This window comes from Hypoxylon fragiforme, assembly GCF_022984875.1.
Source record: "Hypoxylon fragiforme strain CBS 206.31 chromosome Unknown GGS25scaffold_3, whole genome shotgun sequence".
Taxonomy (NCBI): domain Eukaryota; kingdom Fungi; phylum Ascomycota; class Sordariomycetes; order Xylariales; family Hypoxylaceae; genus Hypoxylon; species Hypoxylon fragiforme.
This window is the reverse complement of record NW_026054758.1, coordinates 872,720-899,048: the sequence shown is the minus strand read 5'-3', so window position 1 is coordinate 899,048 and position 26,329 is coordinate 872,720. Positions and strand designations below refer to the sequence as shown.

The 26,329-nt window shown below is 49.1% G+C and overlaps 9 protein-coding genes across 9 annotated transcripts; 4 read left to right on the top strand and 5 right to left on the bottom strand.

Annotated features, from left to right (window-relative positions):
• Positions 1 to 57: 57 nt before the first annotated feature.
• Positions 58 to 4,204, top strand: GGS25DRAFT_170489 (uncharacterized protein). The gene is made up of 3 exons (XM_049256557.1): positions 58 to 638; positions 695 to 2,181; positions 2,263 to 4,204. Exons 1-3 carry the CDS (start codon positions 238 to 240, stop codon positions 3,981 to 3,983), a joined length of 3,609 nt encoding a protein of 1,202 aa, XP_049118641.1. The 5' UTR covers positions 58 to 237; the 3' UTR covers positions 3,984 to 4,204.
• A 2,901-nt stretch (positions 4,205 to 7,105) lies between these two features.
• On the top strand, positions 7,106 to 8,720 carry GGS25DRAFT_170481 (3-oxo-5-alpha-steroid 4-dehydrogenase-domain-containing protein). The gene is made up of 2 exons (XM_049256556.1): positions 7,106 to 7,654; positions 7,715 to 8,720. Exons 1-2 carry the CDS (start codon positions 7,399 to 7,401, stop codon positions 8,440 to 8,442), a joined length of 984 nt encoding a protein of 327 aa, XP_049118640.1. The 5' UTR covers positions 7,106 to 7,398; the 3' UTR covers positions 8,443 to 8,720.
• A 499-nt stretch (positions 8,721 to 9,219) lies between these two features.
• Positions 9,220 to 10,509, bottom strand: GGS25DRAFT_519167 (uncharacterized protein; the record flags this gene model as incomplete). The annotated part of the gene is made up of 1 exon (XM_049263655.1): positions 9,220 to 10,509. The coding sequence occupies one exon, from the start codon at positions 10,507 to 10,509 to the stop codon at positions 9,220 to 9,222; it is 1,290 nt and encodes a 429-aa protein (XP_049118639.1).
• A 335-nt stretch (positions 10,510 to 10,844) lies between these two features.
• GGS25DRAFT_170447 (ATP-dependent DNA helicase) lies at positions 10,845 to 13,087 on the bottom strand. Its single transcript, XM_049256555.1, has 2 exons — positions 12,288 to 13,087; positions 10,845 to 12,203 (listed from the first exon to the last, which is right to left on the bottom strand). The coding sequence occupies exons 1-2, from the start codon at positions 12,490 to 12,492 to the stop codon at positions 10,966 to 10,968; spliced, it is 1,443 nt and encodes a 480-aa protein (XP_049118638.1). The 5' UTR covers positions 12,493 to 13,087; the 3' UTR covers positions 10,845 to 10,965.
• Positions 13,088 to 14,603: 1,516 nt separating this feature from the next.
• On the top strand, positions 14,604 to 17,624 carry GGS25DRAFT_519165 (putative cell morphogenesis protein Sog2; the record flags this gene model as incomplete). The annotated part of the gene is made up of 3 exons (XM_049263654.1): positions 14,604 to 14,881; positions 14,949 to 15,060; positions 15,114 to 17,624. 3 exons carry the CDS (start codon positions 14,604 to 14,606, stop codon positions 17,622 to 17,624), a joined length of 2,901 nt encoding a protein of 966 aa, XP_049118637.1.
• Positions 17,625 to 18,709: 1,085 nt separating this feature from the next.
• GGS25DRAFT_170327 (uncharacterized protein) lies at positions 18,710 to 20,772 on the bottom strand. Its single transcript, XM_049256554.1, has 2 exons — positions 20,201 to 20,772; positions 18,710 to 20,119 (listed from the first exon to the last, which is right to left on the bottom strand). The coding sequence occupies exons 1-2, from the start codon at positions 20,497 to 20,499 to the stop codon at positions 18,850 to 18,852; spliced, it is 1,569 nt and encodes a 522-aa protein (XP_049118636.1). The 5' UTR covers positions 20,500 to 20,772; the 3' UTR covers positions 18,710 to 18,849.
• Positions 20,773 to 21,005: 233 nt separating this feature from the next.
• On the top strand, positions 21,006 to 23,081 carry GGS25DRAFT_170278 (Ydc2-catalyt-domain-containing protein). The gene has a single exon (XM_049256552.1). The coding sequence runs from the start codon at positions 21,599 to 21,601 to the stop codon at positions 22,823 to 22,825; it is 1,227 nt and encodes a 408-aa protein (XP_049118635.1). The 5' UTR covers positions 21,006 to 21,598; the 3' UTR covers positions 22,826 to 23,081.
• On the bottom strand, positions 22,990 to 24,003 carry GGS25DRAFT_170283 (uncharacterized protein). Its single transcript, XM_049256553.1, has 4 exons — positions 23,959 to 24,003; positions 23,730 to 23,872; positions 23,341 to 23,619; positions 22,990 to 23,257 (listed from the first exon to the last, which is right to left on the bottom strand). Exons 2-4 carry the CDS (start codon positions 23,819 to 23,821, stop codon positions 23,155 to 23,157), a joined length of 474 nt encoding a protein of 157 aa, XP_049118634.1. The 5' UTR covers positions 23,822 to 23,872; positions 23,959 to 24,003; the 3' UTR covers positions 22,990 to 23,154.
• A 538-nt stretch (positions 24,004 to 24,541) lies between these two features.
• Positions 24,542 to 26,220, bottom strand: GGS25DRAFT_170265 (uncharacterized protein). Its single transcript, XM_049256551.1, has 3 exons — positions 25,467 to 26,220; positions 25,283 to 25,392; positions 24,542 to 25,231 (listed from the first exon to the last, which is right to left on the bottom strand). The coding sequence occupies exons 1-3, from the start codon at positions 25,808 to 25,810 to the stop codon at positions 24,621 to 24,623; spliced, it is 1,065 nt and encodes a 354-aa protein (XP_049118633.1). The 5' UTR covers positions 25,811 to 26,220; the 3' UTR covers positions 24,542 to 24,620.
• Between the last annotated feature and the right edge of the window lie 109 nt (positions 26,221 to 26,329).

Below are 26,329 nucleotides of genomic sequence, written 5' to 3'. Positions count from 1 at the left end.
CACATGCATGCAGCATTAGGTAGGCACCGACATAATAATTCCCATAAGCAACCCCACACAGTTATACAAGTTGAAGTACTGGGCATCAACACGTCAGCTATTGTACCACTATAAGAACAGACCAGGGAGGTCTAGCTTTGGTATGACCGCGGTCCTTTTCAGCTTTCCTCCTTTTCAGCTTTCCTGCCTTTCTAGAAACCCGTCTTCTATCGCGTCGAGCGGTGAAGACGCGCCGACATGGACTCATTTGCGGCAATTGGACTCGCTTGCGGCATCATTGCTTTCCTAGATTTTGGCTTCAAGTTGGTTTCTCAGGTCGAGAGCATTCATGCATCTGATTCTGGAGCTCGCGCATATAACGATGACTTATCTTCTAGTACACAACAGGTCCAGCGCCTGGCATCTAATTTGAAAGCAAACAAGTCACTATCAGATCAAGATAATTCCCTCCTCGAAATTGCTGCTATTTGCGAGAGCCTATCGGGTGAACTCGTGGGCTTACTCAATAAGCTGAAGGCAAGAGATCCGAATGCTGCATTGAATGACTGGTTTAAAAAGGACCAAAAGAATGATTTAGAGCTAAGGCTAGATCATTGTAGACAGCAGCTAAACAACTTGGAGTTAACATGCTTAACCAGGTGAGATGCGATTCTAAAAACTATTCAAGCTATCTCTGATCGGTAGGATATTGTAGAACCGATTTGTTGGTCAAGCTCAACGAGTTTGCCACACATGGTCAAGCTACTAGTGCCGAGTTGCGATCACTGTCCGAAAACATAGAATATCTACGTCTAGCTAGCAATGTCTCTTGTCTTGACCCTGAAGCACTTGCCCAGATCCAGTCGCTGCTCCAGTTGACCGATGATGCCATCACGAAAATTCGCCAAGCCCGGATTCTAGATGGATTGCTGTTTGGTCTTATGAACAAGAGGATTGAAGTTATCCAGGAGGCCCACGAAAAGACCTTTGATTGGATATTCAATAACGAAGACGTTCATGAAACCGAAATATCCTCGACCTACAGCTCTGAGACGGAAACCGACGAAAGCCCCGATAGGGATAAGATTAGTGAGTATGAATTAGAATGGGAAGATCCAAGTGAGAGTGGGAAGTCAAATACAAATAGTCAACATGGAGATATCGATAGCGGAGGTGCCGGCCCCAAATCGGACAACTCGAGCTTCCAATGGTCTGAGGGTGGCTACCATTACTCAGACTCAGACTCCCAACCTTCTATCGTATCAGACAGCGAGGTGTTGGATGAATCGATCGAGAGACCGAAACCCTCACAGACTCTTTTACGAAATCTTGCTGGGGCACACACTCAGTCAGATATGGAAGAATCATCCGAGTCGTCAAGACAGATTATGATGGAAGCTCGTGATAGCTTGATTGATTGGCTAGAAAAGGGCACCGGTATATTCTATATTGGAGGCAAGCCAGGATCTGGTAAATCGACACTAATGAAATATTTGTGTCGCAAATCACGGACTAGAAAACACCTTGAAGTTTGGGCGGGAGAAACGGATCTCGTTTTAGGAATGTTCTTCTTCCGGAAGTTAGGTTCTCCTCTTCAGAGCACTATCAAAGGTCTTATTCGAGGTCTATTACACTGCCTTCTCTCAGAATCACCCAGCTTGATCCCTCTCGCGTTCCCAACGCAGTGGGAAGCGTCAATGCAGCACGACCGAGTTCACGTTGAAAATGAGGAGTGCTCTTTGGCATTTGAAAAGGTGATTGCAACGAGTCAAGCTTCTCCGGAACACAAGCTTGCGTTTTTTATTGAAGGTCTCGACGAGTTCGATGGTGACCATGCAGATCTGATACGGCAACTATTTGTGTGGACCAACAAATCACAAAACGTCAAGCTCTGTATATCTAGCCGAGAGGGGCCGGTATTTCAAGAAACGTTCAAGACGTGTCCCCAACTTCGGCTACAAGATCTCACACGCTTAGATATTCGACAATATGCCAAGGACAAACTTAGTCGAATGCATTTCAATGACAGCGAAAACAGTGAAGTACATGAGCATTTGCTAGAAGAGATCTGTAACAAATCTGACGGTGTTTTCTTATGGGTCACTTTCGTGCTTCGGCATATCGAAAATGGACTCATCAACGGCGATCAACTAATAGACTCGATGAGAATCATTGATTCTCTCCCGACTGAAATTGAACCTAGTAAGTAACGAAGTATAATCCATTGTGGCCTACGTGTCCACTCCTAGCAGGCACTTGTAACAGGCACTGACATTATCTCAGTGCTTCAGCAGCTCTTGGACTCGATTTCTCCCAATAATCAGAAACTGGCATACAGTATGCTATTGTTTGCCCAATTCTGTTATCCCTACGATAGCCGAGTCTCTTTGATGCAATACTCGTTCCTGGAGGAATACGTTGAAGATAAGGACTTTGCCCGGAACTCTGCTGTCGTACTTTTCACACCAGCTGAGAATGCAAGAAGGCTAGATAAGGCCGAGAAGCGTGTGTATGGCGTGTGTAAGGGGCTTCTTGAACTCCGACCAGGTAACAGCCTATCCGACTTCCACGAACTCTTTTGCCCGCCCGACTTTCTTCAGCATTACGGCGTAAGTGAAGTTCGCAGACACTTGTGGCCATGTGAATCGCGCCGGCGCCGCTTCCCGGCCCAATATCAGCATAGGATTGGGAGTATAGTCCGCCTCACACATCGATCGATTGCGGAGTTCTTGGACAGTCCCGAATTCCAGCAGAAGGCGAAACTCAAACTTGCTGGATTTGACCCCTTCGATGCCTACTGCCAAACATACCTGGCCCTATTAGAGCGCGTCCGTTTACCGAGATCCTATTTTAATCGACCCCTTAAGAAGCAGTCACTACACACCCCTAATGGCACGAACTGGGGTCAATACCGGACAAGAGCTGGCGAATCAGTAATCTTTCATTCACCCAGTCCCTCGTTACGACAGAATGTCGGGTTGAGAATTCTGCAGCAAATCCATCTTGGTCAGCCGGGGACTACGCCACGGTTTTGCGACTTCCTCAATGACATCTATAACACAGTCATCAAGCTGAACATACAGATGCCTTGTAAATGGCGTATGCTAAGTTCCATAACGGAGAAGGCAGTCCGCCTGCCTGCCGCAGCCATGATCCCGCTAGCCTGCGCGGAATTCGGGTTCTACGAATACTTCCAAAGGATCAGTCCAGACACCCACCTCGAGTCAGGAGACTTTCTCGCTGCTGCATGTGTGTCCGTCCTAGGGTTCCCTAAGCTAGAACGCCCGACAGAGTGGAACCGCGCCCTGAAAACCTGCCAAGCTCTCTTCGACCTCGGCGCCTCTCCCGATTGCTCCTTCGTTGCTGATAGGGAACCCGCGTTCCACACCATGCTGAAGAACTGGTGCGCGCACTACACCCCGACCCGCCCCCTAGCCATCCTCGCCTTCATGCTCTACCACGGCGCGAACCCGCGCTTCACCATCGTCACGCACCCGACCACATTCACGCGCCTCATCGACGAGGACAAGCCCCCCTGGATGCGGGTCTGGTTCAAGTCCGAGCATCCCGTCGCAGGGAGGAAACTGCAGACCACGCGCCTCCGGAAATCCAGAGGCACCCGGTGGCTCGTCAAAGCCACCCCGCAGACTCTCGCCGTGACCCGCGACCACGGCTACGATATCACCTTGCGCACGCTCGTCGCCCTCTGGTTCCCAGCCGCGCAGAGCGACGTGCTAGCGCAGGTCATCGACTGGATCCTCGCGCTCGGCGCGCCCGTGGACGCGCAGCACCGCGCGCAGCTGCAGGCAAAATTCGGCGCTCAGCTCCGGCCCTTGTTCGATCCGGAGGACCCGGGTTTCGTAGGCGCGGCGGTTCGGCAGCCGGAAAATACTACTACTACTACTATGTGGCCGGGCGGGCAGGTAGTGGCGCATTGGGAGACGTATATTTTGACCCGGCAGGAAGATGGCAAGCAGTTCTCGAGTTATACCGAGATGCCTTAGTCGTGTATATAGCAGTATACAGATATGTACGGGAAGATGGGGTGAGCGGGATATACAGTACATGTCTGTCTCCTGTGTAGGTGCTCCGCGGGTATCGCGGTCCCCTTGAATTAGGTACCTAGGTTAGATATATTGCGTTCTGAAGGAGGTACTCATCTACCTACCTAGAGTTAAGAGATATCATCATAATAATGACGTTGGATATTCAAGCATTAGGTAGCTCATGCGCGCAATTTTGGAAACATGTCTTAGGTGCTTACCTACCTGTCTGTCTGTCTGCTACCGACCTAGATACCTAAGGTTAGGTAGCTAGTAGACATTGAAAGAACTCCACGACTACGTAGTATATTCAATGTTCTACAAAAGCATCAGGGTCAGTGCCATCAACTCTTCATGCGTTGATCAAGTACGGCAAGTCACAATTACGCAAATCACACGGTTAAACAAAGAACATAAAGGGGGTTTGGTGGAGGTTTTCAATCACTAGGTACATGGGGTCATTAATGTATATCTAGTATACCACCACTCACTCACTTTCTTTTGGGCCTCGTTGACACGTTTCACATTACTAGGCCAGGTCTTTCGAACTTGTTCTAGGGCCACAAAGCAACGACAGTATAACTCACTTAGAATGCCTTCCATAATCCCGTACCAGCATAGTGGGGCAATGCCATCGTCCTGGTATCTGCTTGAATACCACCATCATCTTCGATCAGCTTTGCAAGCTTCTTTGGCAAGGGCGTATATTCCTTTTCTCTTTCTTCATTAGCGTCGTCAATGATACCAATTCCTTCCTCGCTCATATCGTCGATTTGGCTATACCGAAGCTTTCCGTTTCTTCATATTTTGCCACCTCGACCGTCTTCATAATCGTCGTGTCGAGAAGTTTACCTATTTTCTCGGATAATCCTTGATAATCCACCACAACGAAATATGTACGGAACTCCATAAACCATAGCAAACCCTTAATACAGTCTTCTAGCATCTGGTTCGTATATTACGGGCTGTGCATCGGTATAATGAAGAGATTTTGGGTTGAAAGTTAGCAAACCACAAAAAACTGTCAGGAAGTCTCCTGTATGTTTTCTTCTCTGCGGACAGAGAACATCCTCAAAAAGACTATCGTGGGCAAATCGACTCTATTCTACCCAGACTAGGTATTGGCTAGGACCTTGACTACCATACTAGGACACAGCGTGCCGATATTAGGTAGTTACGAAGCATTGTTGATCATCATAGTCGTGGGTTACTCTCTCGTAGAATGTCGCTCAGGCGTCGAGGTGAATACGAGTCACCATCATTTTCGTGAGAATTTGAACTGCCAGAAAAGGGACCGGACATGCTCGGCGAGACGGTTCCGACTCTCCCTCGCTCCTGTAATCGGAAGTTCATGAGCCATCTCACATGCATGCCAAGTACACCCATAGTGCTTCGCAATTCCGTGAGCTGGTCTTTGATTTGCGAACTCTCGTTGAAGAGCATCATGGAATGTCGTCCCTCGACTTCATTCAGTGCCGTAGATAAACGCTCTACCTTGGATTCCATAGTTTCGAATAGGGATAAGAAGTACTGATCTCGGGATTCATAAGGCGCATTGTCTTCATGAGCGGGAATGGCTTCGGACATGGCGATGTCTGAGATGGGCTCCGGGGGATTTTGCATAGGCAATGGGAACCCACGATTCTCGAGAAATTTGATTCGTCGATCTTTGAGTTGGTCCTTCTCTTGGAGGGCCTTAATCTCAGCTTGAAGTTCGGCCAGTTGCTCTCCCACAGGACCAACAATCCGGTACGGGCATGTTTGCACGTGTTGTTCTAGCTTCTTGCGCCTGACAAGCGCAAGACAACCCAGAGGTGTGAACTTGCAAGATGTCCAAGACTCAGGGCATTCATTCGAGTGTTCCTCCAGCTTATGCCGCACATACTCTCCCTTGCACTGATTGCATTCGGCCTTCCGGTTTGGGCATTCGGTATCTTGGTGTTCGTCCATGTCGGCCATCTGCTTTACTTGGTCGCAATATTTACACTTGACATTGTAGTGAAGGCATCCCTTGACAATATCCTTTCGCATCACTTGTTTATCGCAATAAGTGTTGGGGCATGGTACAAGGGCCTTGTCACAATATCGCTCGACGTGATTTTCGACTAAGGAACGGGTGACGATTAGATTACATCCACGTGAGCTATTTGGGCATTTGACGGTCAGATTATCAACTTGATTGTGGATAATTCTAGGGGCTCTCCGCGTTTCCTGCACTAGCTTCAGAGGTGATCGGTCAACGGGGCAGACAGGGTTGAGAGCATGAGCCTGGATGATACACTTTGTGCAGAAGACGTGTTCGCAGGCGGTAATTATGGGAGAGACAAAAGGGCATCGACATATAGGACATATAAGATTCTCGTCGACATTTCCCTCGTATTCAAGAGCTCGAAGATCGAAGTTTGAAGGAGGAGAATGTCCACTCGGAGGTATGGCGCCGGCTAGAGCTAAGGTAGTTCCAATGATTAGCCCTTCCTCCGGAGTATTGGGCGGTGGCATCATGTATATGTCGTACGGCCTCATAAGGTTCCCCATCGGAAAGGTGGATTGGATAGATAGGATTGAAGATTGAGGATTGAAGATCAAGGGCGACGGGCAAGGTTAGGAAATCATTAGTGGTAGCGGTGGTAGTAGTGATGTGATGGTATGTAGGAGTAGTTGGTTGGTTGGAGTTTATGTTAATTGACTGTCCGGGTTTAACGTCGCATGACCGAGGGGCAATGAGTGAATAACTTCATATACCTCTTTGATAGATATTGGACAAGGATTAATACCTTACTTGATTGCATAACTTAAAGTGACGCCATTATCCCAAAAAAGTAATTCACATGCAACATTGGACGCCGTTTCCACTAGCTTCAACGTTGGTCTTTTCTTATTTACCTAGGCAAGTACATGCAACAAGTTACAATCCCCATTTACTTGGCAACAACGACGTGTACTATGAAGGCAATAGAGACATCTGGAGGAAGCTGAATACCACATGCTCTAGAGGTACATATACATTTATGTATACCTACATATATGTAAATGGATGTATTTACATGGTAGCTCCTACTCTATATAACCTAGGCATTTCAGTAATCTTATCACATTGAAGCTCAAAAAAAGTAAAAAGTGCTACGTAACTACGTACATAAGTAAACACATGGCATGGTTCAGCTCAACAAATTTCCCACAAAAAAAAAGTCTAAATAGCTAGGGTACCTAACAGCTTTCCCGTTCAACGTTAATTCCTCTATCTGCTTATCCACCATATTACCACCTACCTACCTACCTACCTACATACCTACCTAGTAGTCCTTCTCACAAGTCTCTTGAGTCTGACGTCCCTTCTTTTTTTGACCCCTAACACATTCCAATTGAAACTGGTAAAATGCCTGGCTTGACCTTTAAAGTCGTCAATCGGTCCCGGAAGGGTCTGAAAGGACTACCCCCCGCCATTGAGCTCCCCCACGATGCCACCATCGAAGATGCTAAGATCGCTGTTGCGAGGGCCAGCAAGGTCTCCGACCACAACCGAATTGGTATCTTTGACCCAGTCTCTAAGAAGACCTATAAAGACAGAAAATCTCTAGTCCGAGACCAGACTGAGATGGTAAAACGCGGTGAATTGCTCGTCAAGGACCTGGGTATGATTACTCACTATCCCTTGCTAAAACCATTCGAAAACTAACAATTTGTCCAAACAGGCCTCCAGATCGGCTGGCGAGTTGTCTACGTGATCGAGTACATTGGTCCCCTAATATTTCACCCTCTCTTCTGCGGTCTACGTGATTACATCTACCCGCCCGTATACCCTTTGATCAAGAATCACCTGCCTCCCTGGGTCCAAGATACCGTCGCCAGTAATAGCGGCGAGCTTTCTTATATACAAAAAATCACCTTCGCCATGGTCATGGCGCACTTTGTTAAACGCGAGCTCGAGTGCATATTCCTACACAAGTTCAGCGCCAACACTATGCCCTTCCAGCACGTCTTCCGGAACTCCTTCTTCTACTGGGCCTTTGCAGGCTTCCTCGGCGCCCTCGAGATCTACGCACCCTTCTCACCCGCTGCCCTGGCCCCGGATACGCTGACCCCCTTAAGTTATGTTGGCCTCGCGCTCTTCATCTTTGGCGAGCTTGCCAACTTCAACGTCCACTGGTACCTAGCACATTTGCGCAAGCCTGGCGAGACAGCTCGCAAAATCCCCAAAGGTCTTGGATTTAACCTCGTAACCTGCCCCAACTACATGTTCGAGGTCATCGCCTGGATCGGCGTCATCATCGTCACTCGCAGCCCTTCCCTTGTCCTCTTCATCAGCATCGGCTGCTCCTACATGTACTCCTGGGGCTGGGGCAAGGAAATTGCTTACCGCAAGCAATTCGGTAGCCAATACCAGAAAAAGCGATTCGTTATGCTTCCAGGCTTACTATAGAGAGGGGGGACAAGCACCAACTCCCCAAGGCTTGCTCAACATGGAACCTGTTCTCACATACAAGTGTATGAAATATGTAATAGCGTAATGAATAGGATTTTGGGGATAGTCATACGTTCTAGAGCTAAAGGCGTGCAGTCATGGGAATGATTTATACACGTATCTCATTAGACGCGGAATCGGCAAAAGGGGCGTATTAAAGTGATCTAGAAATAGAACTCGTAATGAATTATGTTATCAAAAACTACGTGGTATGAATACTAGCACGAACTTGCTGAGGTTCGAGGTTACTCTTGTTTCCGCGTAAATTGCCTTAATGAAAAATGAATAAGTATTTCGTAAGTGTATTCTCATAAGATAAGCCTCATAATACTAGGTACTGAGTAGGTAGAAATCCCAGACCGGTAAAATACAACATAAGTACAGTAGGTACGTATGCAAGTACAGAAAGTAGGTCATTCTTCGAATAAATATCCAGATCCATATTCGTTTTAACATATCTCAGCCGCCGGGAACCCGTTACACCGTACCCAAACCATCGTAATCCGTAGCCCGTAATCCCATATTCCCTATTCCCTATAAAAGTATACTGTACATTATATAAATATGTAGTATCTGGTAGTCAATAACCTAGCTCGCTCATCGGGTGCCTAGTATACCTACCGCCGAGAAAGTAAAGGAGAAGAGCAGGCAAAAAACGCAACTTAGCGCCACCTACTTGCCATCCGGCCAATATTGCCGGATGGCTCAGCTCGGTTCGGTTCAATGCCTGCCTTGTCACCTATATCCGTGCTCTCCCCCGAGGTGTTGGGGCTGGGAAGAAGAAGAAGTATTAGTTGTATCGAAGGATGGAGACAGAGAGAGCTCACGGGGCGACGAAGCACTCTCATCTCCTAAATGTATCGCCTCGTCGTCGTCATTCAGGGTGGCCCGCTCCTTGCCCTTGGCGGAACTCGCGAGCGTGCTGCGGGTGGATGAAGAAGGCGGCGGGTTTGCTAGCGATAAAGACTCGAGGGGCTCGCGGAGGTCTGTGTTCATGGCCTCGCTGATGCGGTCTGCGAGTGTTTTTTCGTCTCCGGTGACGTTGATGCGGATTCGGTCACTGCTCGCAGCAACAGCAGCGCTCCCGTTTGCATCACCATCCTCATTATTCGTTTTCTTCTGCGCATCCCCATTAACCCCACCCGCCCTACTCCCCCCATCCGCACTATAGCTCCCCGACCAGCTACTCCTCCTACTACTACTGCCACTCCCACACTCACTACAGCTACTCCCATCACTCCCACTCCCATCTCCCCTCACCAACCTCATCGTCTCCTCCAGCACCAAGAAATCGCGCTCGAGCACCTCGGCCCAGTTCTGCACGTTGCCGATCTCCTTGATCTTGCGCTCGGTGTCGCGGGCCAGCTTCTCGAGCTTGTCGTTTTCCTTGCGCAGCGCCTCGGTGCCCTTGACGACGTCCCGCTCTTGCTTGCTGAGCGCGCCGGCGTTCGCGTGGAGTAGAGAGGCGCGGGATTGCAGCTCCGAGTCAATCATGTTCGACATCGAGGCCACGAGGGCGGCGCGCGCTTCGGCTACGTGCTGCGCGGGCGCGGGTGCTGGGGGGGTGGTGGTAGTGTGGGAGGGTAGGAGGGCGGGGTGCAGGTCCATGGCGGTGGCTGCGCGGGGCTGCTGGCTGGTAGCGGATGATGTGCTGGCTGTGGCTGTGGTGGTGGGAGGCGACGTGGTGCTCCGCGATGCGGAAGCGGAAGGAGAGGGGGGTGGGTGGTGGTGGTGGTGAGTTTGGCGCGAGGAATTAGATTGAAATGATGGTGAGAGGAGTGATGAGCTTGTAGCGTGAGACGAACTAGCCGTTCCCGTTCTATTTGGAGGAGCTGAGACTACTGGGGGCAGGGTACCCGAAGTGGAGGAGGGTATAGGCGTGGGCACCAGCACGAGCGCGGTTGTAGATGTAGATATGGTTGTGGATGTAGTTGTGGTTGTGGGTGCGGATGGGGATGGGGACGAGGGGTTGAGCAGCGGTGCAGGGCGTATCGTTGCACTCGAAGATGCCATTGGACCCGACATTCTGGCTTTGTGCCTTTCGGAAAGTTTGTAAGTGTGTAAGTGTGTAAGTGTGTAAGTGGATAGATATGAGTTTAAAAATAAAAAGGCCGAATGGAGAAAATGGAATGTTTGATATTCGGTATTCGGATGAAGAGAAATTGGGATTAGGAACTTTATTGACGAACGAGAAACGAGCTTCAATCCTGCAGATTGCCGTTCATGTGTATGTAGGTAGTAGGTACGTATGATAATATACAGTACATACATGTACCTATGCGGGGTCTCTGCTACCTGGTATTGCCTATTATTACCTGGTTTTGACCAAGCCGATTGGAGGGATTCGAAAATGACTTGCATGATGTGCCAAATGTCTTCCAATGTCGGTTTACTTTCGTCAGAAAGATATTAAGGACGATGTTACCGTAAAGGTATAAATCGAACTAGACACCACCATCTCTCATAAATCACTCAACTCACTCACTCATCCCAATCTACATCGTACAATCCTCCTTCTCTCTGCGTGCTAACCCATTCCTCACTTGCCAGGCCTCTGAGGATACGCCTTTGGAGATCGGCACTATCCTTATGCCAGTCGCATGCATAATCGCACGTCGGCGTCGTGTTCTCCCCAAAGTAGTTGCAAATCATCTTGTGGCGACAAGCATTTGTACTTTCGCAATATTCAGCCAATGCTCGAAGACTCTTTGCTCGTGCTTCAAAGTTGGACTTCGAAGCAGAGCGATCTCGCATGAGCAGGCTGCTGACTCGGTCCCTGTCTTCACGACTGTAATATAAGAAGCAATATGCTGCATTGCCATCACGCCCTGCCCGTCCTGCTTCCTGGTAGTATCCCTCAAAGGACTTGGGTAACCGCCAATGCACCACAAATCGCACATTGTTTTTATCGATACCCATACCGAACGCTGTCGTGGCGACGATAATGTCGTAGCCAGGCTCGTTAGCAATCCACTTCGCGAGAGTCTGCTCCTTTGCCTCCTTGGATAGTTTGGCATGGAACGGCTGGGCCCCAATCCCTTCTTGTCTTAGCTGTGAGGCTAGGCTCTCACACTCTTGCCGTGATATGGTGTAGATGATACCAGGGACATTGTCAGCACGTTCACCCACGGCAGCGAGTTCACTCTTTCGTGCATCCTCAGCTCGGCGTCGATAAACACCCCGAATCCACTGGAGAAAATCATCTAAGCGTTGATCATCTTCATCCCGGGTGAAGCGGATTTCGAAGTGAATGTTTGGCCTATTAGCTGTCATTGTGAATGATTTCAGTTTCTCCGGGTTGGAATCTAGCCCAAGGGTGGCGAGTACGTCATTCCGTACCTGACTGTTGGCTGTTGCTGTCAGACACATGATGGGCACGTCTGGGAATGATTCTCGAAACCAGGCTAGCCTTTTAAAGTCTTTCCGGAAGTCGTGCCCCCATTCCGAAATGCAATGCGCCTCGTCAATAGCGATACGAGCAAGCTCTCGTTGTTCGTGGACCACCTTTAACCTGTCCCGAAAACGATCTTGGGCACACAGCTCTGGAGTTACGTAGAGCAAGCGAGTACGTGGGTGGCCTGTCTTGAGATCATTCATAATGCGGTCTTTTTCCGGCAAAGGTGTATTGCTGTTTAGCGAGCTGGCGTTGATATCGGCAGCCCGAAGAGCTTCCACCTGATTCATCATAAGGCTCAACAATGGCGAGACAACGATAGTAACTATGCTTTAGTGTGAGTATAAGTGACATAGTGACAAATATGAAAAGAAAGGGGCACACGGCGGGCCAAGGGTTGAGAACGTACTGCCCTGGTCCACTACTGCTGGAAGTTGGAAGCACAAGCTTTTCCCAAAGGAAGTTGCCGCTTGGACGAACACATCGTTGCCGTCTAATGCAGCTTGTATGATATCTCGTTGAAAAGGACGAAAGCTGCTCTTGTTGAATTGCCGACGTAGAGTGAAGTCGAGATCGGGAAAGATGAATGAGTTAGATCTGACAAGAGCAGGCATTTTGAGCCTCGTTTAAGTGATCACTATAAAGTAGCTTGAGTATTTGCCTACCTAGCTCTTATAATGACACAGGAATTGGAGGGATTCATAGACCTTAGAGAGTCAACGAGCTCGAAATAGTGTGTTCTTGATATTCAACACAAGGTGAGAGAGACCTTGCTTACATCCTAGGCATTCTCCAGCCGAAGCACCAAATAGATACTGTACTGGGTAGATGTTGATACTTCCGTGACTGGATGAAGGTTTGCTATTGCGTATAATTTGGGTATCTTTAGTGAGCATCAATCTGGATTTGTTGCTGGATGTTGTCCAAAGTTTCGTCTTCAGTAGATCTGAAGAAGGTCCCAGGACCCAGGCACCAGGTTGGCTGATGTAAGTACCTTGCAGATATCAAACAGGTACGGTCAGACTTAGCTCGGCGGTAGTAAACTCAATTGTTTGTAGCTACTATTATAGCTACTACTTGTCTAGGTTAGGCCTGTCTATGTAGGTATGTTATCTTCCTTGACCTAGAAGACTCACAACGTTCTTTCGCACTTCTGTGTCGCGACTTTCATAACCTTATGCTTAATTGCCTAATCACGCTGATCTCCACTGTCGCGTGGGATCATGGAACGTGCCTTGCATCTCTGGCGGGAAACTAATTGGATCTTTGAGCAATACCTGGTCTGTGCATGCAAGATTTAGTGACACACCGTAACCTTACACCCTAGCGTCCGTTCTCTCTCTTTTTTTCTTTTTTTTTCCACTAAGTTGCTGGCGCCACAACTGTAGAGTACTATAAAAGTATAGATTTGTACAACGAATCGAATCCTTTCGAGTCTCACCAATCCTAATTGTGTATATTAAAAAAACCCCCTTTTCGAGATGTAGAAGACTATAGAGAAATGTGAAAGAAAACACCGATTTTATGTTTCTAAGTTACGATGGGTAAGATGCAGTGAAAATACAGTGCACATAACTACATAACTACCTATTAGTACCTACACAGTAATAATGTAATATTGCACATAAGGTATTAAAGTACACAAGTTAGTACAATAAGGAGAGGGGGATAACGGCGGCTGGCAAGGACCTCCCGGGCCTCTACCGCGAGTGAACCGCAAGTCAATTGCAAGTGAAGACAGGGGTAATCCAAGCGCTGGCCCACTTTTTTATGCTTCGCTCACCCCAACTTTTCCCCTTTTCTCTGTCACACTCCCTTTTTATAGGCTTCAATGTTTTTATAGGTCTAATCACTATCGGATTAGGTTGTACACCCACCGTGTCTCTGTGGAAACCCCTTCTTCTAGGCGGTCTCTTAGTGACGCTAGCGACAAAGACCCCTTCCCTCTAACCCTCCAACTGGTGCCCAAGGCTTTTGATCCCTTGTGCGTCCTCCCAAAAGATTGCGCCGCACATCTCGCCTGGCCAGGTCGTCTGGCCCCCTTGATATACCACCTGAATGAAAGAAGCTCCAGTCCAAGAAACAAGGGGTTCCATTCGAATTTCTCTTCAGTTCGACGACATCAGTGCTTCACCCTTTCCACTAGGCTTGTTTCAACTTTGAAATCTTTTTACGAATTGATGCCAAAACATTCACTTGTTGAAACACTTCTCTCGCTATTCTATCTCTTGTCACTCTTGTCACTCTTGTTACTCTTGTCACATCTGATCCTAATGTCTCCGTAGATTCGTTCCAGAATCTCCAAGTCTACGCCTCCGAATATTACGTCTTGCGTCTTGCATCTTGTTCAATTCGTCTTTTTCTATTTGAATCGTCGTCTTCGCTATTACCATGGTCTCGGTTTACCTTCACGGCTCGCCGACCTGTATTCCTTGATCCATTTACTTGGGCGTTATTCGTTAAGAAGCCTTGGAACATTTAGAATTACTGTGCTTTTTACGATTCTAAAACCCCGATAGCAACTATCAAATTACCTCGGTTCATACGCATCAAGGAAAACAACGCGTCTACTAGTGGCAAAAGTCGAGGTTTTTGTTTGGTTGCCATGGACGTTGCCTTAGGCAGCAGTATGGCCACAACCATTTTATCACCTCAATCGTCGAACTCGAGAAATTATCCTCCAAACCTACCTCCAGGCATGAGACGAGTACCTACCAACAACACGATGCCACCGCCTCCACCGATACCCGAGCAATTCAACAATATGGCTAATAGCACACCCGGTTCGATGCTCTCTGCATCTGCTCCCTTGTCTACTAGCCAAGTCATCGCTCTTGCCAGAGAAGCGATGGATAGTGCTCTACAAGAGAATGAGACACAAGCAGCCGAAGCCAGTGGTGTTAGCACTGATCTCAAGCCTGGCGTCACCATTGATCTCAGTCGAAAGAATATTCAAGCTTTGCCAGAGGAAGTGGTAGACATAATAAAGAATGAGCTGGAGCGGTTAGTTTTCCTTCCTTTCTTCATTCAATCAAGCCCTGGTTCTAATACTAACGATTATGTTGCGTAGGTTGGCACTATCGCACAACAAACTATCATCTTTACCCTCTAGATTCTCAGAGTGCACACACCTACGCTATCTCAACCTAAGGGCCAACCAGATCAGAGAATTCCCACCATCGGTAATTACTCCCTTTTCATAAGCATGAAGTATCTTATCTCACCAGTATTGTAGTTATGCGATATCAAGTCACTCGAAATTTTAGACATGGGAAGAAACAAGATCCGCGTCCTCCCTCCAGAGATTGCGAAATTGACCTCCCTTAAGGTGCTTGCATTGCAGAAGAATCGAATACAGGAGCTTCCTCTCTGCTTGGCTGACATGATCTCGTTGCAAATGCTGAGACTGGACGGTAATAACATAACCTTCCCGCCAAAGGAAGTGTTGCAGGTTCAAGCCAGTAGCCCCCCTAACGAGGGCTTCTTGGAGAAGAGTGAAATAACTGAACTCACTGCTACGGCACATATCAAGAAATATCTGAAGCTAAAGGCCCAGAGTCTGAACGGGAGAGAGAAAGAGGGTGAAAATGGCGGAGATGAACTAAGCGATGGAACTGAAACGCCTCGTATGCCAGTCAGAAGGAATGTTAGCGGTCGATTCCCAGTCCGAGTAAATGGTAGCGATGTGTCGGATCTACGATCCCCGGCCGTACTCCGACCGCCGCCTATACCATCCAGGTCACATGCTCGGGGGCTCTCACAGCAGAACTCAGCCACGGCTATGCGCAAGCCTGGCGTTATGCCTCTCACCATCGGCAACCCTAACGAGAGGTTACGCTCTAATAGTGAAACTCTGTTACAGGCGTCAAGGGCGGAGCGTCCATCTGAGCGAAACAGGCGTATGGGTATCGTATCTAGAAAACCTTCAGAGCTCGGGACCCTAGACGAAGGTCAGGCGAACAACAGGTTTAGCCACTACCGGGGATTAAGCCACGGCTCATCGATGACAGGTAATCCAAATCCGAATGCTACCTCGGCGGTTAGCCCGAACAGCCCAGCCGAGCCGCTGCTTCAACGACCAAACTACGTCCGGCGGCTCTCCGTCTTGCCAGAGCAGAGGCGAGAGTCGAAAGTTTTCGACCCCATCATCGAATCTGCTAAGGGCATCCTATATGCAATATTCCAAATCCATCCGATGATACAACTCTTCACGAGATTAACCAACGACGGCACATCTAAGCGATCTAGTCTCGAGATTGTGTTTTACAACACTAATTTCCACATCGAGGAGCTTGAACAGGAGATTACAAAACACGAATACGCTACAGAAAATGGGCCATACACACTGCGTGAGAACGAAAATGTGCAGAGAGCCGTCCTGACTTTAATTAACGCTTATAGTCATATTTGCTCACTGCTAATGAACAACATGAATACGATCGTGGATAACGGGGATCCTCGTTACATCCGTACCATGATGATGCTACTATATCACAGCATAATGGAGCTTCGCATTACTGCCAACGAGATATCCGGGGGCACCTACGAGCCGGCGCGCAGCCGGAGCCGAAGATACAATCCAGCAATTGGAGACACCATTCGAGCTCATTCGCGAGAAAGCTCAGCAACACCTACTATAGAGCGCCCTGGCCGAGGTCGAAGCCCGGGTCCAGGTGCAGGTCCTCGTCCAGGCCGAAGTCCGGGTCCGGGTTCACGTCCAGGTAGCCGACCACGCCCTGGAGCATTCGTCCATCATCCTAGCAGCCTCCGGGTGACGACAGACATGTCCGTTCCGTATATCAATGGCACGGGGCGTATGGCCCAAATCACATCCGCAACACCTCGGTCAGGGGAATCGTTCGCCTCGTCCAATCCAGACTTGAGGTATCCTACCGACTTTACTGCAGACGAACGTTTATTTGAGAGAATATATCTATCGTTGCAAAAGTCATCGGATTTGGTTATGCGGATCCTTCCAAACATCAACCAGCAGTTTGTTATGTACAGACGCGGTGCGGAACATCAACGAGCCCCAGATCGTATAGTACGCTGCTGGAAAGGTCTAGTCGCTAAATGTTCGATCGCTATCGCTGATACGGAGCGTTTAAAGGAAAGGCTATCCCTGGTCAAATTGAAGGACCCTAATGTCAGGACGGATCCCCTTTTCTGGACTCTTTGCAAAGGCTTCATCGATTCCTGGGCCGAGTTTGGGAGTAGGCTTAAGTCGTCTATGGATCAGATATCTTTTCCGCTTGATATTCGGACTAGGTTACGACCCATCCAAATAGGCATCAAGGAGACGAACCAGCTTATCATGACTTCCCCGTGGGTGTATCTTCTTCGGCATGCTGGTAATATCACAGACGGACCCAACCACTACTCTCCTAACCATTACACGTCTAGCTCGGGGAATACTCCAATACAGATGCCGATGACACCACAAAGTGCCGCTCTTGGACCAGCTGTCCAAGCAACGGTACCGTCGACGCCACAAAATGCATCCTTCGCCAGTGCGTTCAGTGGGAATGTTTTTGAACGGGCCGACGCGTTGATATCCATGGGAGGGCTATCCATGTCCCGTACTGGGACTATGAATAGCGCCACTACATCTCTCAACTCTTCGTTCTCTTCCACGAGTTCGGTACAAGACGATCGCCAGGGCATGTCGAGCATGCTGAGCCCCAATGGGAGCACTGGCTCCATGAATTCTTATCGTCTGAACGGAGGTAGTAAGCCCTCATTCTAGTCGAGGCGGGCTTGAAAACTCCCGTGAGATATATACGCCATGCTTCCGCCAAGTTTGAAAAATTGAAGCACACGCTTGATCTACCTTGGGTGCTTAGCACTTCTAGGTCATATGAATACGAATGTTGTGTCTATATTTGACACGAAACGTTCGAAAATCTCGATGAGTTGGAAGAGAAATGATGATATTGTGAGCTGGTTTATCACTCAAATATCTCTGGTCCCTTTTTTCCCCTTTTCGGCCTAATTTGTTGTTGTATAAATGGCATCTCATCATATCCTGGACAACCAAAAAACGGGCAGAGGAAAGGGGACAGGCGAACACGGACATTGACACCATACAGTTTGGCGTTAGGGGGGAGAACTTCTTTACCCCAAGGTTGTGTTTCTTATCTTTTTCTTTTTTTGAGCTCTTGGGCGGAAGGGGGAATCTGATCTTCTGACGTCGGGATACTTACTTACCTAGGTACCAGAAAAGAAAAAGAAAAAGAAAAAGGAAAAGGAAAAAAGAAAAAGAAAGATAAAGAAGATAAGAAATAATGCCAAAGTCAATGTGTCCCTATCATAATGTCTGTATACCAAAGCAAGCCAGAGAGAGAAATACAAAACTTGATTTTTTTGTAGTTGGTTGTGTTGCATGTACGTACCTGCCTACTTAAATTGGCATGTATGGCCTTTCTGTCGAGTGAGTGAGTGAGTGAGTGATGGTTTTATGAAAATTGCCCAGGTGGACCAGATGAGAGATGTTGAAGGTATGAGCATGAGCATGAGCATGAGTATCAGACTGGAATTAACTAGATCGTTTGTTGTATGCTTCTTTTTTCTTTTTCTTTTTTTTTTCCTTTTTGCTTTCGTTGCTTCTTTTTAATGATAATCAATAATTGATAGTTGATAATTACCTAGGTATTAAAGCTTTCCAGGGCTCTCATGATGGAACGTTTTGACATTGAACATATTTACCTACCTACTTAGATCTAGGACAGATAGGGGGGTGGGGGGGAGGGGGATAAAGGTGAGGAATAAACCGACCCCCTTTCCTAACTTCACGAGATTCTAAATAGACACGATATCTTTCCAACCAACGAAAGTTGAAATTCATTTTTGATATAACATTGCATATGATATGGTATTGGCTCTTTATTTATGGCCTTTTCTTTTCTTTTATATTGTCTTTCTCTATAATCCACCTATCTACATTGGTATCGAGGTAAGCAAATATAAATCCCCTATTTTAGTGTAACCAGCTCCTCAGCGCTCGTGGGGTGAATGGCGATACAAGAGTCGAGGTCCTTCTTGGTGGCACCCATCTTGATGGCGACGCCGAAGCCCTGGAGCATCTCGCCGGAGCCGAGGCCCATGATGTGGAGGCCGACAACCTTCTCCTCGGGGCCAGCGCATATGACCTTGTACTTCGTGGGTGCCTTGTCCTCCGGCTCCATCATGGCATAATACATGGCCGTGAAGCTTGTCTTGTATACCTTGAGGTTCTCGCGACCATACTGAGCCTCTGCTTCCGGCTCCGTGAGCCCGATGCTGCCCACCTCCGGGTGCGAGAATACGACGGATGGTACGTTGGTGTAGTCGATGCGCGTCGTTTGGAACTGCGAACCACCATATAGTCGCTCGGATAATCGGCGGCCGGCAGCGATGGCGACGGGAGTTAGCTCGACGCGGCCGGAGACGTCGCCGATGGCGTAAATGTTGTCCACGGAGGAGTTTTGGAACTCATCCGTGACGATGTAGCCCTTGTCGTCGAGCTTGACACCAGCCTCCTCGAGCCCAATGTTCTTAGTCATGGGAGTGCGGCCGATGGCCCAGATGAGGTGGTCAACGTCGGAGAGCTGGGCCTCGCCGTTGCTGTTGCTATCCTGGTAGTGAATCGTCAGCTTTCCGGTGGATGGGTCTTTCTCGACGCGGCTTTGTGTCGACTCTTTGTGCACATGGACGCCGAGACGCTCGTACTCCGCAGTCACGCCATCCTGGATCATGGGGTCGAAGGTGCGTAGGAAGGTCTTGTGCCGGATGAAAAGGTGGGTCTCGGTACCGAGGGCGTTGAACATGCCGGCAAACTCGACGGCGATGTAGCCGGCACCAACGAGGGCGACCTTTTTAGGGAGGGTGTCAATATCGAAGAATCCGTCGCTGTTGATGCCATATTCGGCGCCGGGGATGTTGGCAGGGGGTTTGGTAGGCTCGCCGCCGACAGCGATCAAGATCTTGTTGGCGCGTACCGTCGCCTTCGAGCCGTCGTCCAGGGTAATCTCGACCTCATTCCTGCTCAAGAGCTTGGCCCAGCCATGAACGTATTCTACCTTGTCGTTGGCTAAATTGCGCTCGTAGATGCCGTTTAGTCGTTTTATGTAGGCATCTCGCTTGTTCTTGAAGGTGGTGAAGTCGAAGGGCTTAGTTTCTTGTACGGAGAAGCCGTAAGCCTTGGAATCATGAATAGCTTCAGCGAGGGCGGCAGCGTTGAAGGTGACTTTCTTTGGTACGCAGCTACGGTTTGCATTATATTAGTTTGTTTTTCTTCGGTTTTTTCTACAGCGTAGTTTGACAAAGAATCGTATCACCACATACCCAACATTGACACAAGTACCACCAAGTCGCAAAGCCTCAACAACCATAGCCTTGGCGCCGAACCTAGAACTAGCCATACGAGCACATCCTAGACCACCGCTGCCACCGCCGATGACAAGCAGATCTATTTCTTTGGATATGGGAGCCATGATGCGCGGGGTAGAGGAGAAGTGTCTAGAGAGAGAGGCTATACGGTAGGTAGCTATCCTCGAAGAATTAGAAGAACGAGTCAAGGATGTCAAGCTTTTTGTAGTAGTAGTGGTAGCCGATATCCGACCAAATAACCCCAACGCTTGCATTGACTTGTTGTATCTATTCCAACGAGCAAAAAAAGAAAGAGAGAGAGACAAAAAGGATGGTGGGGTATGGGAAAGGAATGACGTGTTATATGATCAACTTTGCGGAATTAATGCGCATAGATAGGGTAGGTACTATGTAGGTTAGTAGGATATGTAAGGGGAAAGAGAAATTGATTTCCAATCTTTTCTGAGTGTATCATGTGTACTTGGAAGTATATTCCTATAGGCAATTGCTATCCAGATAGGGAATCAAGGGACTTCAATGTTCCAAACTAGCACCGACAGGATAGAGAATTACTAAGGTTAAGGCAGGCAGAACCGAAGCTACTAGGCAAGGACCGTTGGATCAATAAGCAGTAAGCACCGATTGCCCGGTTCTTGCCGGGGTTATAGATTCAGGGGTCTATGACAAATACTACTGTATTGTACCTATCTACCCTACCCTAGGACCTAGGTAAGTTACTCTAGAGTCTAGGCTACTCTATAATTAGTTCTTACCCTAGATAGTTACCAGGTTCAACTTCTTAACGGTCGCTGACTTTGATGGTGGGTGTGACGACAGTACCGGCAGCGAGGAGTAGCATAGCACCTATGTGATACAACAAGGTGGTTTTCTATGCACTTTGGACAGCCATAACTTTCATCTAGTTACTCCCAAGAGGTCGGAGATAGTAAAACCAAACAATATCTAATACGAAGTATATATGTAGTAGTACAAATAAGTTTAAAGTTACTTAGGTTTAGCTAACTATATGCATATTATAACTCTACTCTATCTACTCCATAGCCACCCCTTTTCCACCCAGCACGCAATAAGAAACAAATATTCCTATGTAGTAGATCTGCTTCTTAGTAATTACAAACCCTCCTCTTGTCATGTAAACTTGGGTATAACAAATTCCTCAACGGCCTCGCAGAAATGGATAACTCAATTAAATCAATTGATACAAATACATCATACTAACAAGATATACCACTATACCGGGGCTCTTTCCCTACCTAGTGCTACTACAACAGTGAAAAAAAACAAGTCACGATTTCAAAAACCGATGGATAGAATATCAAACCAAGACTCGATGCAGCCACCACGCACGCGACCATGACAACAACCTCTCAGCTGGCGACCATCCTGCCAAAATTCAAGAACAAGCATCTTTCCCATATAGCCTTCCTGTGCGGGCTCAGGGTGACCGGGAAGAAATCCGAGCTTGTCGAACGGCTTGTAGCTGCCGCTGCTACTACCACTGCTACCGTTAAGCCGCAGAAGTCAGCAAAGCAAAGCAATGACAACAAAAAACCGCCCTTGATCCTAAGCATCGACCTCGGGATCCGCAACCTCGGCTTCAGCCTCCTCACACCCGTGACCACAAAAATCCCAACCACCACCACCCTTCCCCTCACAGCTGCAAATATCCGCGCCCCGCCCCGCGTCCGCCTGCACGCCTGGCAGCGGCGGCCCCTCCTCCTCCCCGCCGACATTGCCGCCATCTCCGACCCCAACCCTGACCCAAACAACACCGACACTGCCCCAGCGGTACTAACCCCAGACCCCGAACCCTACAGCCCCGCCTCCCTCGCCATAGCCGCGGACCGACTAACCCGCCGGGATGTGCTCCCCCTGAAACCCACACACGTGCTGATCGAGCGGCAGCGCTGGCGCAGCGCGGGCGGCTCCTCGGTGCAAGAGTGGACGCTGCGCGTGAACACGCTCGAGGCGATGCTGCACGCGTCGCTGCGCACCCTGCGCGAGCTGCACTACTGGGACGGCGAGATCATCTCCGTCGCGCCGGAGCGCGTCACGCGGTTCTGGCCGGCGCCTGCTGTGCCGGTCGTTGCTGCGGTGGCGAAGAAGGAGGCGAAGGGGAAGAAGAGCCGCAAGGATGTAGCGGTCGTAGTCGACGAGGACGGGCAGGAGATCGAGGTGGAAGTCGACGTAGACGCAGACGCAGACGCAGCAGCACCAGCGGGCAAGACGCGAATAAACAGCAAGAAGCACAAGATCGGCGTGCTGACGGGATGGCTGCGCCAGGGGCGCGCAAGCGAGAATGAGATCGTGGTGCCCGCGAACCCCGACACGCAGAGCGCGGTCGAGCAGTTCCGCGGGAAGCTGTCGCGCGTGCGCCGGTCCAAGGCAGCAGCCGATGATGAGACGGCGGTGGTGCGCGATGCCGGGTCCCGGAAGATAGACGACCTGACGGATAGCCTGCTGCAGGGGGTGGCGTGGCTGAAGTGGGAGGAGAACAAGAAGCGGCTGCTTACGGAGGAGGGGCTGCTGCAGCTTCTGGGGACCAAGATTCTGGACGAGCAAGTGCTTGATGATGTATGAGGATAGGGATAAGGATATAAAACGCTCTATTTGCAATTGTACAAAAATACGGATCTGAGATACCCCAGGTATATTTTCAAAAACAAGGCCCGAACAGATGGCATTTGGTCCTCGTAAGGAACTGCTACTACTACTACCACTACCACCTATCATGCGACTCTTGACTATTCACTTTCGAGTCCTTGGGATCGGGGGGTATAACCAACACAGAAACCATTCAACACATCAATCAATCATCGTCTCCCCCTCACTCAACCACATTGACCGCAACTAACCTACCAACCTACCAACCTCCCAAGACGACGTCAAATTTCTTTCCAGAAATTATTTTACAAAATCATGACGCTGATCAAGCCTGAAGCTAGGAGCACGGCGGCGGTGAAGAGGAAGGACTGAGGTTCCACAGCCATACCAGCGCTAGCAGGAGTTTCACTGTAATGGGCATAGCCGTGTTAGCAAGCTTGAGTACAACCGAGTAGACACCTAGTTATGTAGCTAGGACAAGAGGTACTTACGTGCTGCTGGAGCCGCTTCCGGTAGCAGTAGCGCCGTCAGTCGCGGTGGCAGAGGCAGAGTTCGGGCCAGTGGCAGAAGCGGTACCGGTGCTGGAGGAGCCGGACGCGGTGGAGGTGGGGAGGCCAGCGATGGTGACACCTTCGGCCAAGCACTTGGAGGAGTAGACCTCGTAGGCCTCGGGTAGAGCGGCTGAGTCGCAGGATTCGGTCAGGTTGCCCTGCATAGGGGTGAGAAGGTCACCGCAGAGGGCTTTCAAGTCGGTTGGGTTGCCCTGGAGACTGCGGTTATGTAAGTGTCGCATTAGCATTGCCGTGTTCTGCTGTGTATAATATTGAAAAGGAAGGGAGGAAATGGCTTCTAGCTTGGTGTAGCTAGGGGTCTAACGTACCCAAGAGCATTCAAGAGGCAGGCCGGGGGAATGGCGACGGCGACCTGGAGGAAGGCCATGACGGCGGCGAAGATGGCGATGAAGGAACGCATGGTGATAACGGAATTGGTATTTTAGATTAGATAGATCGGAGGGCAATCAAGCTCAGAATGCAAATGAGACACAAAAGCTCGAAGATGGCAACGCGCGCTGGTGTGACGGGGAGAATAGATAACGCGACCGAGTGTACCTTAGGTAGGTAATTGTTTGTTTGTTTGTCTGGTGGACGAAAAGGAGTGGCTAGATCCTATAGGCAATATAGAATCAATCGGTTACTGAATGAGTGAGTGATGAGTTTGCAGCGTAAGGAATGACTACAAGTATCTCAAGTTCTAAAAAACAATGGATGGGAAAATGAGGTGGTGATGGTGGATGATTTGGTAGAGATGGAGTTGGAGATTGAAACCCTTCAATTCTCTCCTGAATCCTAAATCTCGAGCTTGGCCGACAGGGGTTGTGGTCCTTGTTCAATTCAGGGTAAATCTCGGAATGGCATCCATGTTGATTTAACTAACCTAGTTATATCTTATTAGGTTTAGTGTTGCATTTAGTTATAGCAAACATCATTATCAACCCTTGTATTAGTTACAACTTACAACTTACAACTTGCAATTAATATTTCCATGATACCCTCACTCATCATATGCAACACTAACTTGATTCACTTTAAGAAGGCAACTACTTACTACTACTAGTAGTAGGTACTAGGTATACAATACAATACAAACCCCCCTCCCCGTAGTATACATTATGAAATCCATTTACTCCCCCGGAAACCATGGCTTCGGCGTAGCCCTTCTCGTCTTCTTCTTTGCCCTCTCACCTTGGACTCGCCTCTAACTCCGCAACACCTCATTCCCCTTCTAATTCCGCCTTTCTCTTAACAAGCACACGCTTACCTTTACCTTTACCCTTACCACTATCCTCATCTGTCCCTTTCAACTCCGCCTTCTCGACATAGATCCCCGCACCTTCACTCTCCCCCAACGTTCCCTCGAGCTCCGACCGTACAGCCTGCAGCGAGGTATCGAGCTCCGTCTTCTCGTACCGCTCATTCCCCCTCCCCCCTCTCACCGCCGTTAATACACCCTTCTGCTGCTGCTGCTGCTGCTGTTTCTTCAAATCCCGTTTCTTCCTGAACCAAAACCAAAAGGCACAAAGTCCGGCAATATGTACCGCCCCTAGCACCGCTCCCAACGACGCTCCAACCACCACCACCTCATTTTCCGCTCCGTCCCCGCCCCCGCTCCCGCCCCCGCCTCCTGTTTCCGTACTCGTACTCGTACTTGTAGACGTGGACATACTACTACTACCACCATCACTACTATCACTACTGCCACCACTTCCCCCCATGAGAAATATCCCCTCAGCCCGCGCCGTCAACACGATGTCCCGCGCCGGTATCGACCGCGTCACGAGCGCCAAGTTACTCCACACGGATATTACGATTTCGGTGGTTGCGAGTAGTACCCCCGTCACATTATCTACTTCTTTGTCGCTAACGCTGCCGCTGCCGAACGCAAACGTGCTGTCCGTCGTGTTGCAGCTGTATCCAGTCGAGATGAAAGTCCCGCCCGTCAGCACCGTCGAGCACCAGGGTGGGTTGGCAGCCCAGGTTAAGCCGCTGTTTTTGTTAATGGGTTAAGGTTAGTTATTTTATTTGCTTAGATTGAAAGCAATCGACATAGATGTACGCACCTAGGACAACACCACCACCCCGCAGGTGACATAACGCTCGCCGCCGTGGTCATCCCTACGGGACATACGTAGCCCGGGGAGTACGTGCGCTGCGGTGTCGTGATCCAGGAGTCCCCCAATGTCGCCGTCGCCGTCGCCGGGTAGCACCCCAGGATCCCGGTACTTACATGAGCATCATCTCGTGCGCATAGGTTGTCCGGGAAGGCTTGCGCGAAGCACGAGGTTGCGACTGCGCAGTCGGCGGCGAGGTATAGGCTTGAGCATCCTGGTGGTGGTGTGAAGGTTGTTGTTAGGGGGAAAGGAGGTTCGGTGCTGGTTATGCTGGTGCCGGTTGTTGTTGTCATGGTGAGGATGGCATAGTTTGGAGTTTGGGCTAGATCGAAGGGTCCGGTTGTGTAAGTAGGTAGGTAGGTAGGTAAGGGGCTAACACTTCGAATTTAGATTTTGACATGAAATATGTAGGTAGGTACCACGCCCTCCCCCTTTCGGTAGGTAAGCTTTTGGCTGATACAGACGTAATATTCCTGCCTCCTTACCTACCTACACACACGAGCACGAGCACAGGTAAGCCGCAGGGCAATCTACCTGGAACATCTCCAGCCCTAGGAGCATGATGGCGTTCAACTACGAGAAACGGAGGCAACCTTGAACAAAGCCTGTCGATCCATCCATGGACAATGAGCTGAATCGAATCGTAGATACCTACTTATTCAGCAGCTTACACATATATAAAGGTCCTTAACCTAGGCTGTTCCAGAGTGATGATGTATCATCGACACCGGCTGTGTGGCGTTTGGGGGTGTAGTAATCCAAGGGTAGGCGTTTCCAGTTCGAAGGCCTACATATAGCTGAGGTTGCCAGTA

Excerpts from the sequence above, each read along its gene's own strand:
- GGS25DRAFT_170481 (XM_049256556.1), top strand. The coding sequence starts at position 7,399 with ATGCCTGGCTTGACCTTTAAAGTCGTCAATCGGTCCCGGAAGGGTCTG. Across the intron at positions 7,655-7,714 it reads ATTGCTCGTCAAGGACCTGG|GCCTCCAGATCGGCTGGCGA; the intron begins GTATGATTACTC and ends TTGTCCAAACAG.
- GGS25DRAFT_170327 (XM_049256554.1), bottom strand. The coding sequence starts at position 20,499 with ATGCAAGCGTTGGGGTTATTTGGTCGGATATCGGCTACCACTACTACT. Across the intron at positions 20,120-20,200 it reads GGTACTTGTGTCAATGTTGG|CTGCGTACCAAAGAAAGTCA; the intron begins GTATGTGGTGAT and ends TGCAAACCGTAG.
- GGS25DRAFT_170283 (XM_049256553.1), bottom strand. The coding sequence starts at position 23,821 with ATGCGTTCCTTCATCGCCATCTTCGCCGCCGTCATGGCCTTCCTCCAG. Across the intron at positions 23,620-23,729 it reads TGCCTCTTGAATGCTCTTGG|TCTCCAGGGCAACCCAACCG; the intron begins GTACGTTAGACC and ends ACATAACCGCAG. Across the intron at positions 23,258-23,340 it reads GGAAGCGGCTCCAGCAGCAC|TGAAACTCCTGCTAGCGCTG; the intron begins GTAAGTACCTCT and ends TGCCCATTACAG.
- GGS25DRAFT_170489 (XM_049256557.1), top strand. The coding sequence starts at position 238 with ATGGACTCATTTGCGGCAATTGGACTCGCTTGCGGCATCATTGCTTTC. Across the intron at positions 639-694 it reads GAGTTAACATGCTTAACCAG|AACCGATTTGTTGGTCAAGC; the intron begins GTGAGATGCGAT and ends AGGATATTGTAG. Across the intron at positions 2,182-2,262 it reads CCCGACTGAAATTGAACCTA|TGCTTCAGCAGCTCTTGGAC; the intron begins GTAAGTAACGAA and ends ACATTATCTCAG.
- GGS25DRAFT_170447 (XM_049256555.1), bottom strand. The coding sequence starts at position 12,492 with ATGCCTGCTCTTGTCAGATCTAACTCATTCATCTTTCCCGATCTCGAC. Across the intron at positions 12,204-12,287 it reads AGCAGTAGTGGACCAGGGCA|TTACTATCGTTGTCTCGCCA; the intron begins GTACGTTCTCAA and ends ACTAAAGCATAG.
- GGS25DRAFT_170265 (XM_049256551.1), bottom strand. The coding sequence starts at position 25,810 with ATGACAACAACAACCGGCACCAGCATAACCAGCACCGAACCTCCTTTC. Across the intron at positions 25,393-25,466 it reads GGGTGGTGGTGTTGTCCTAG|CGGCTTAACCTGGGCTGCCA; the intron begins GTGCGTACATCT and ends TAACAAAAACAG. Across the intron at positions 25,232-25,282 it reads GGACAGCACGTTTGCGTTCG|TCGCAACCACCGAAATCGTA; the intron begins GCAGCGGCAGCG and ends CGGGGGTACTAC.
- GGS25DRAFT_170278 (XM_049256552.1), top strand. The coding sequence starts at position 21,599 with ATGACAACAACCTCTCAGCTGGCGACCATCCTGCCAAAATTCAAGAAC.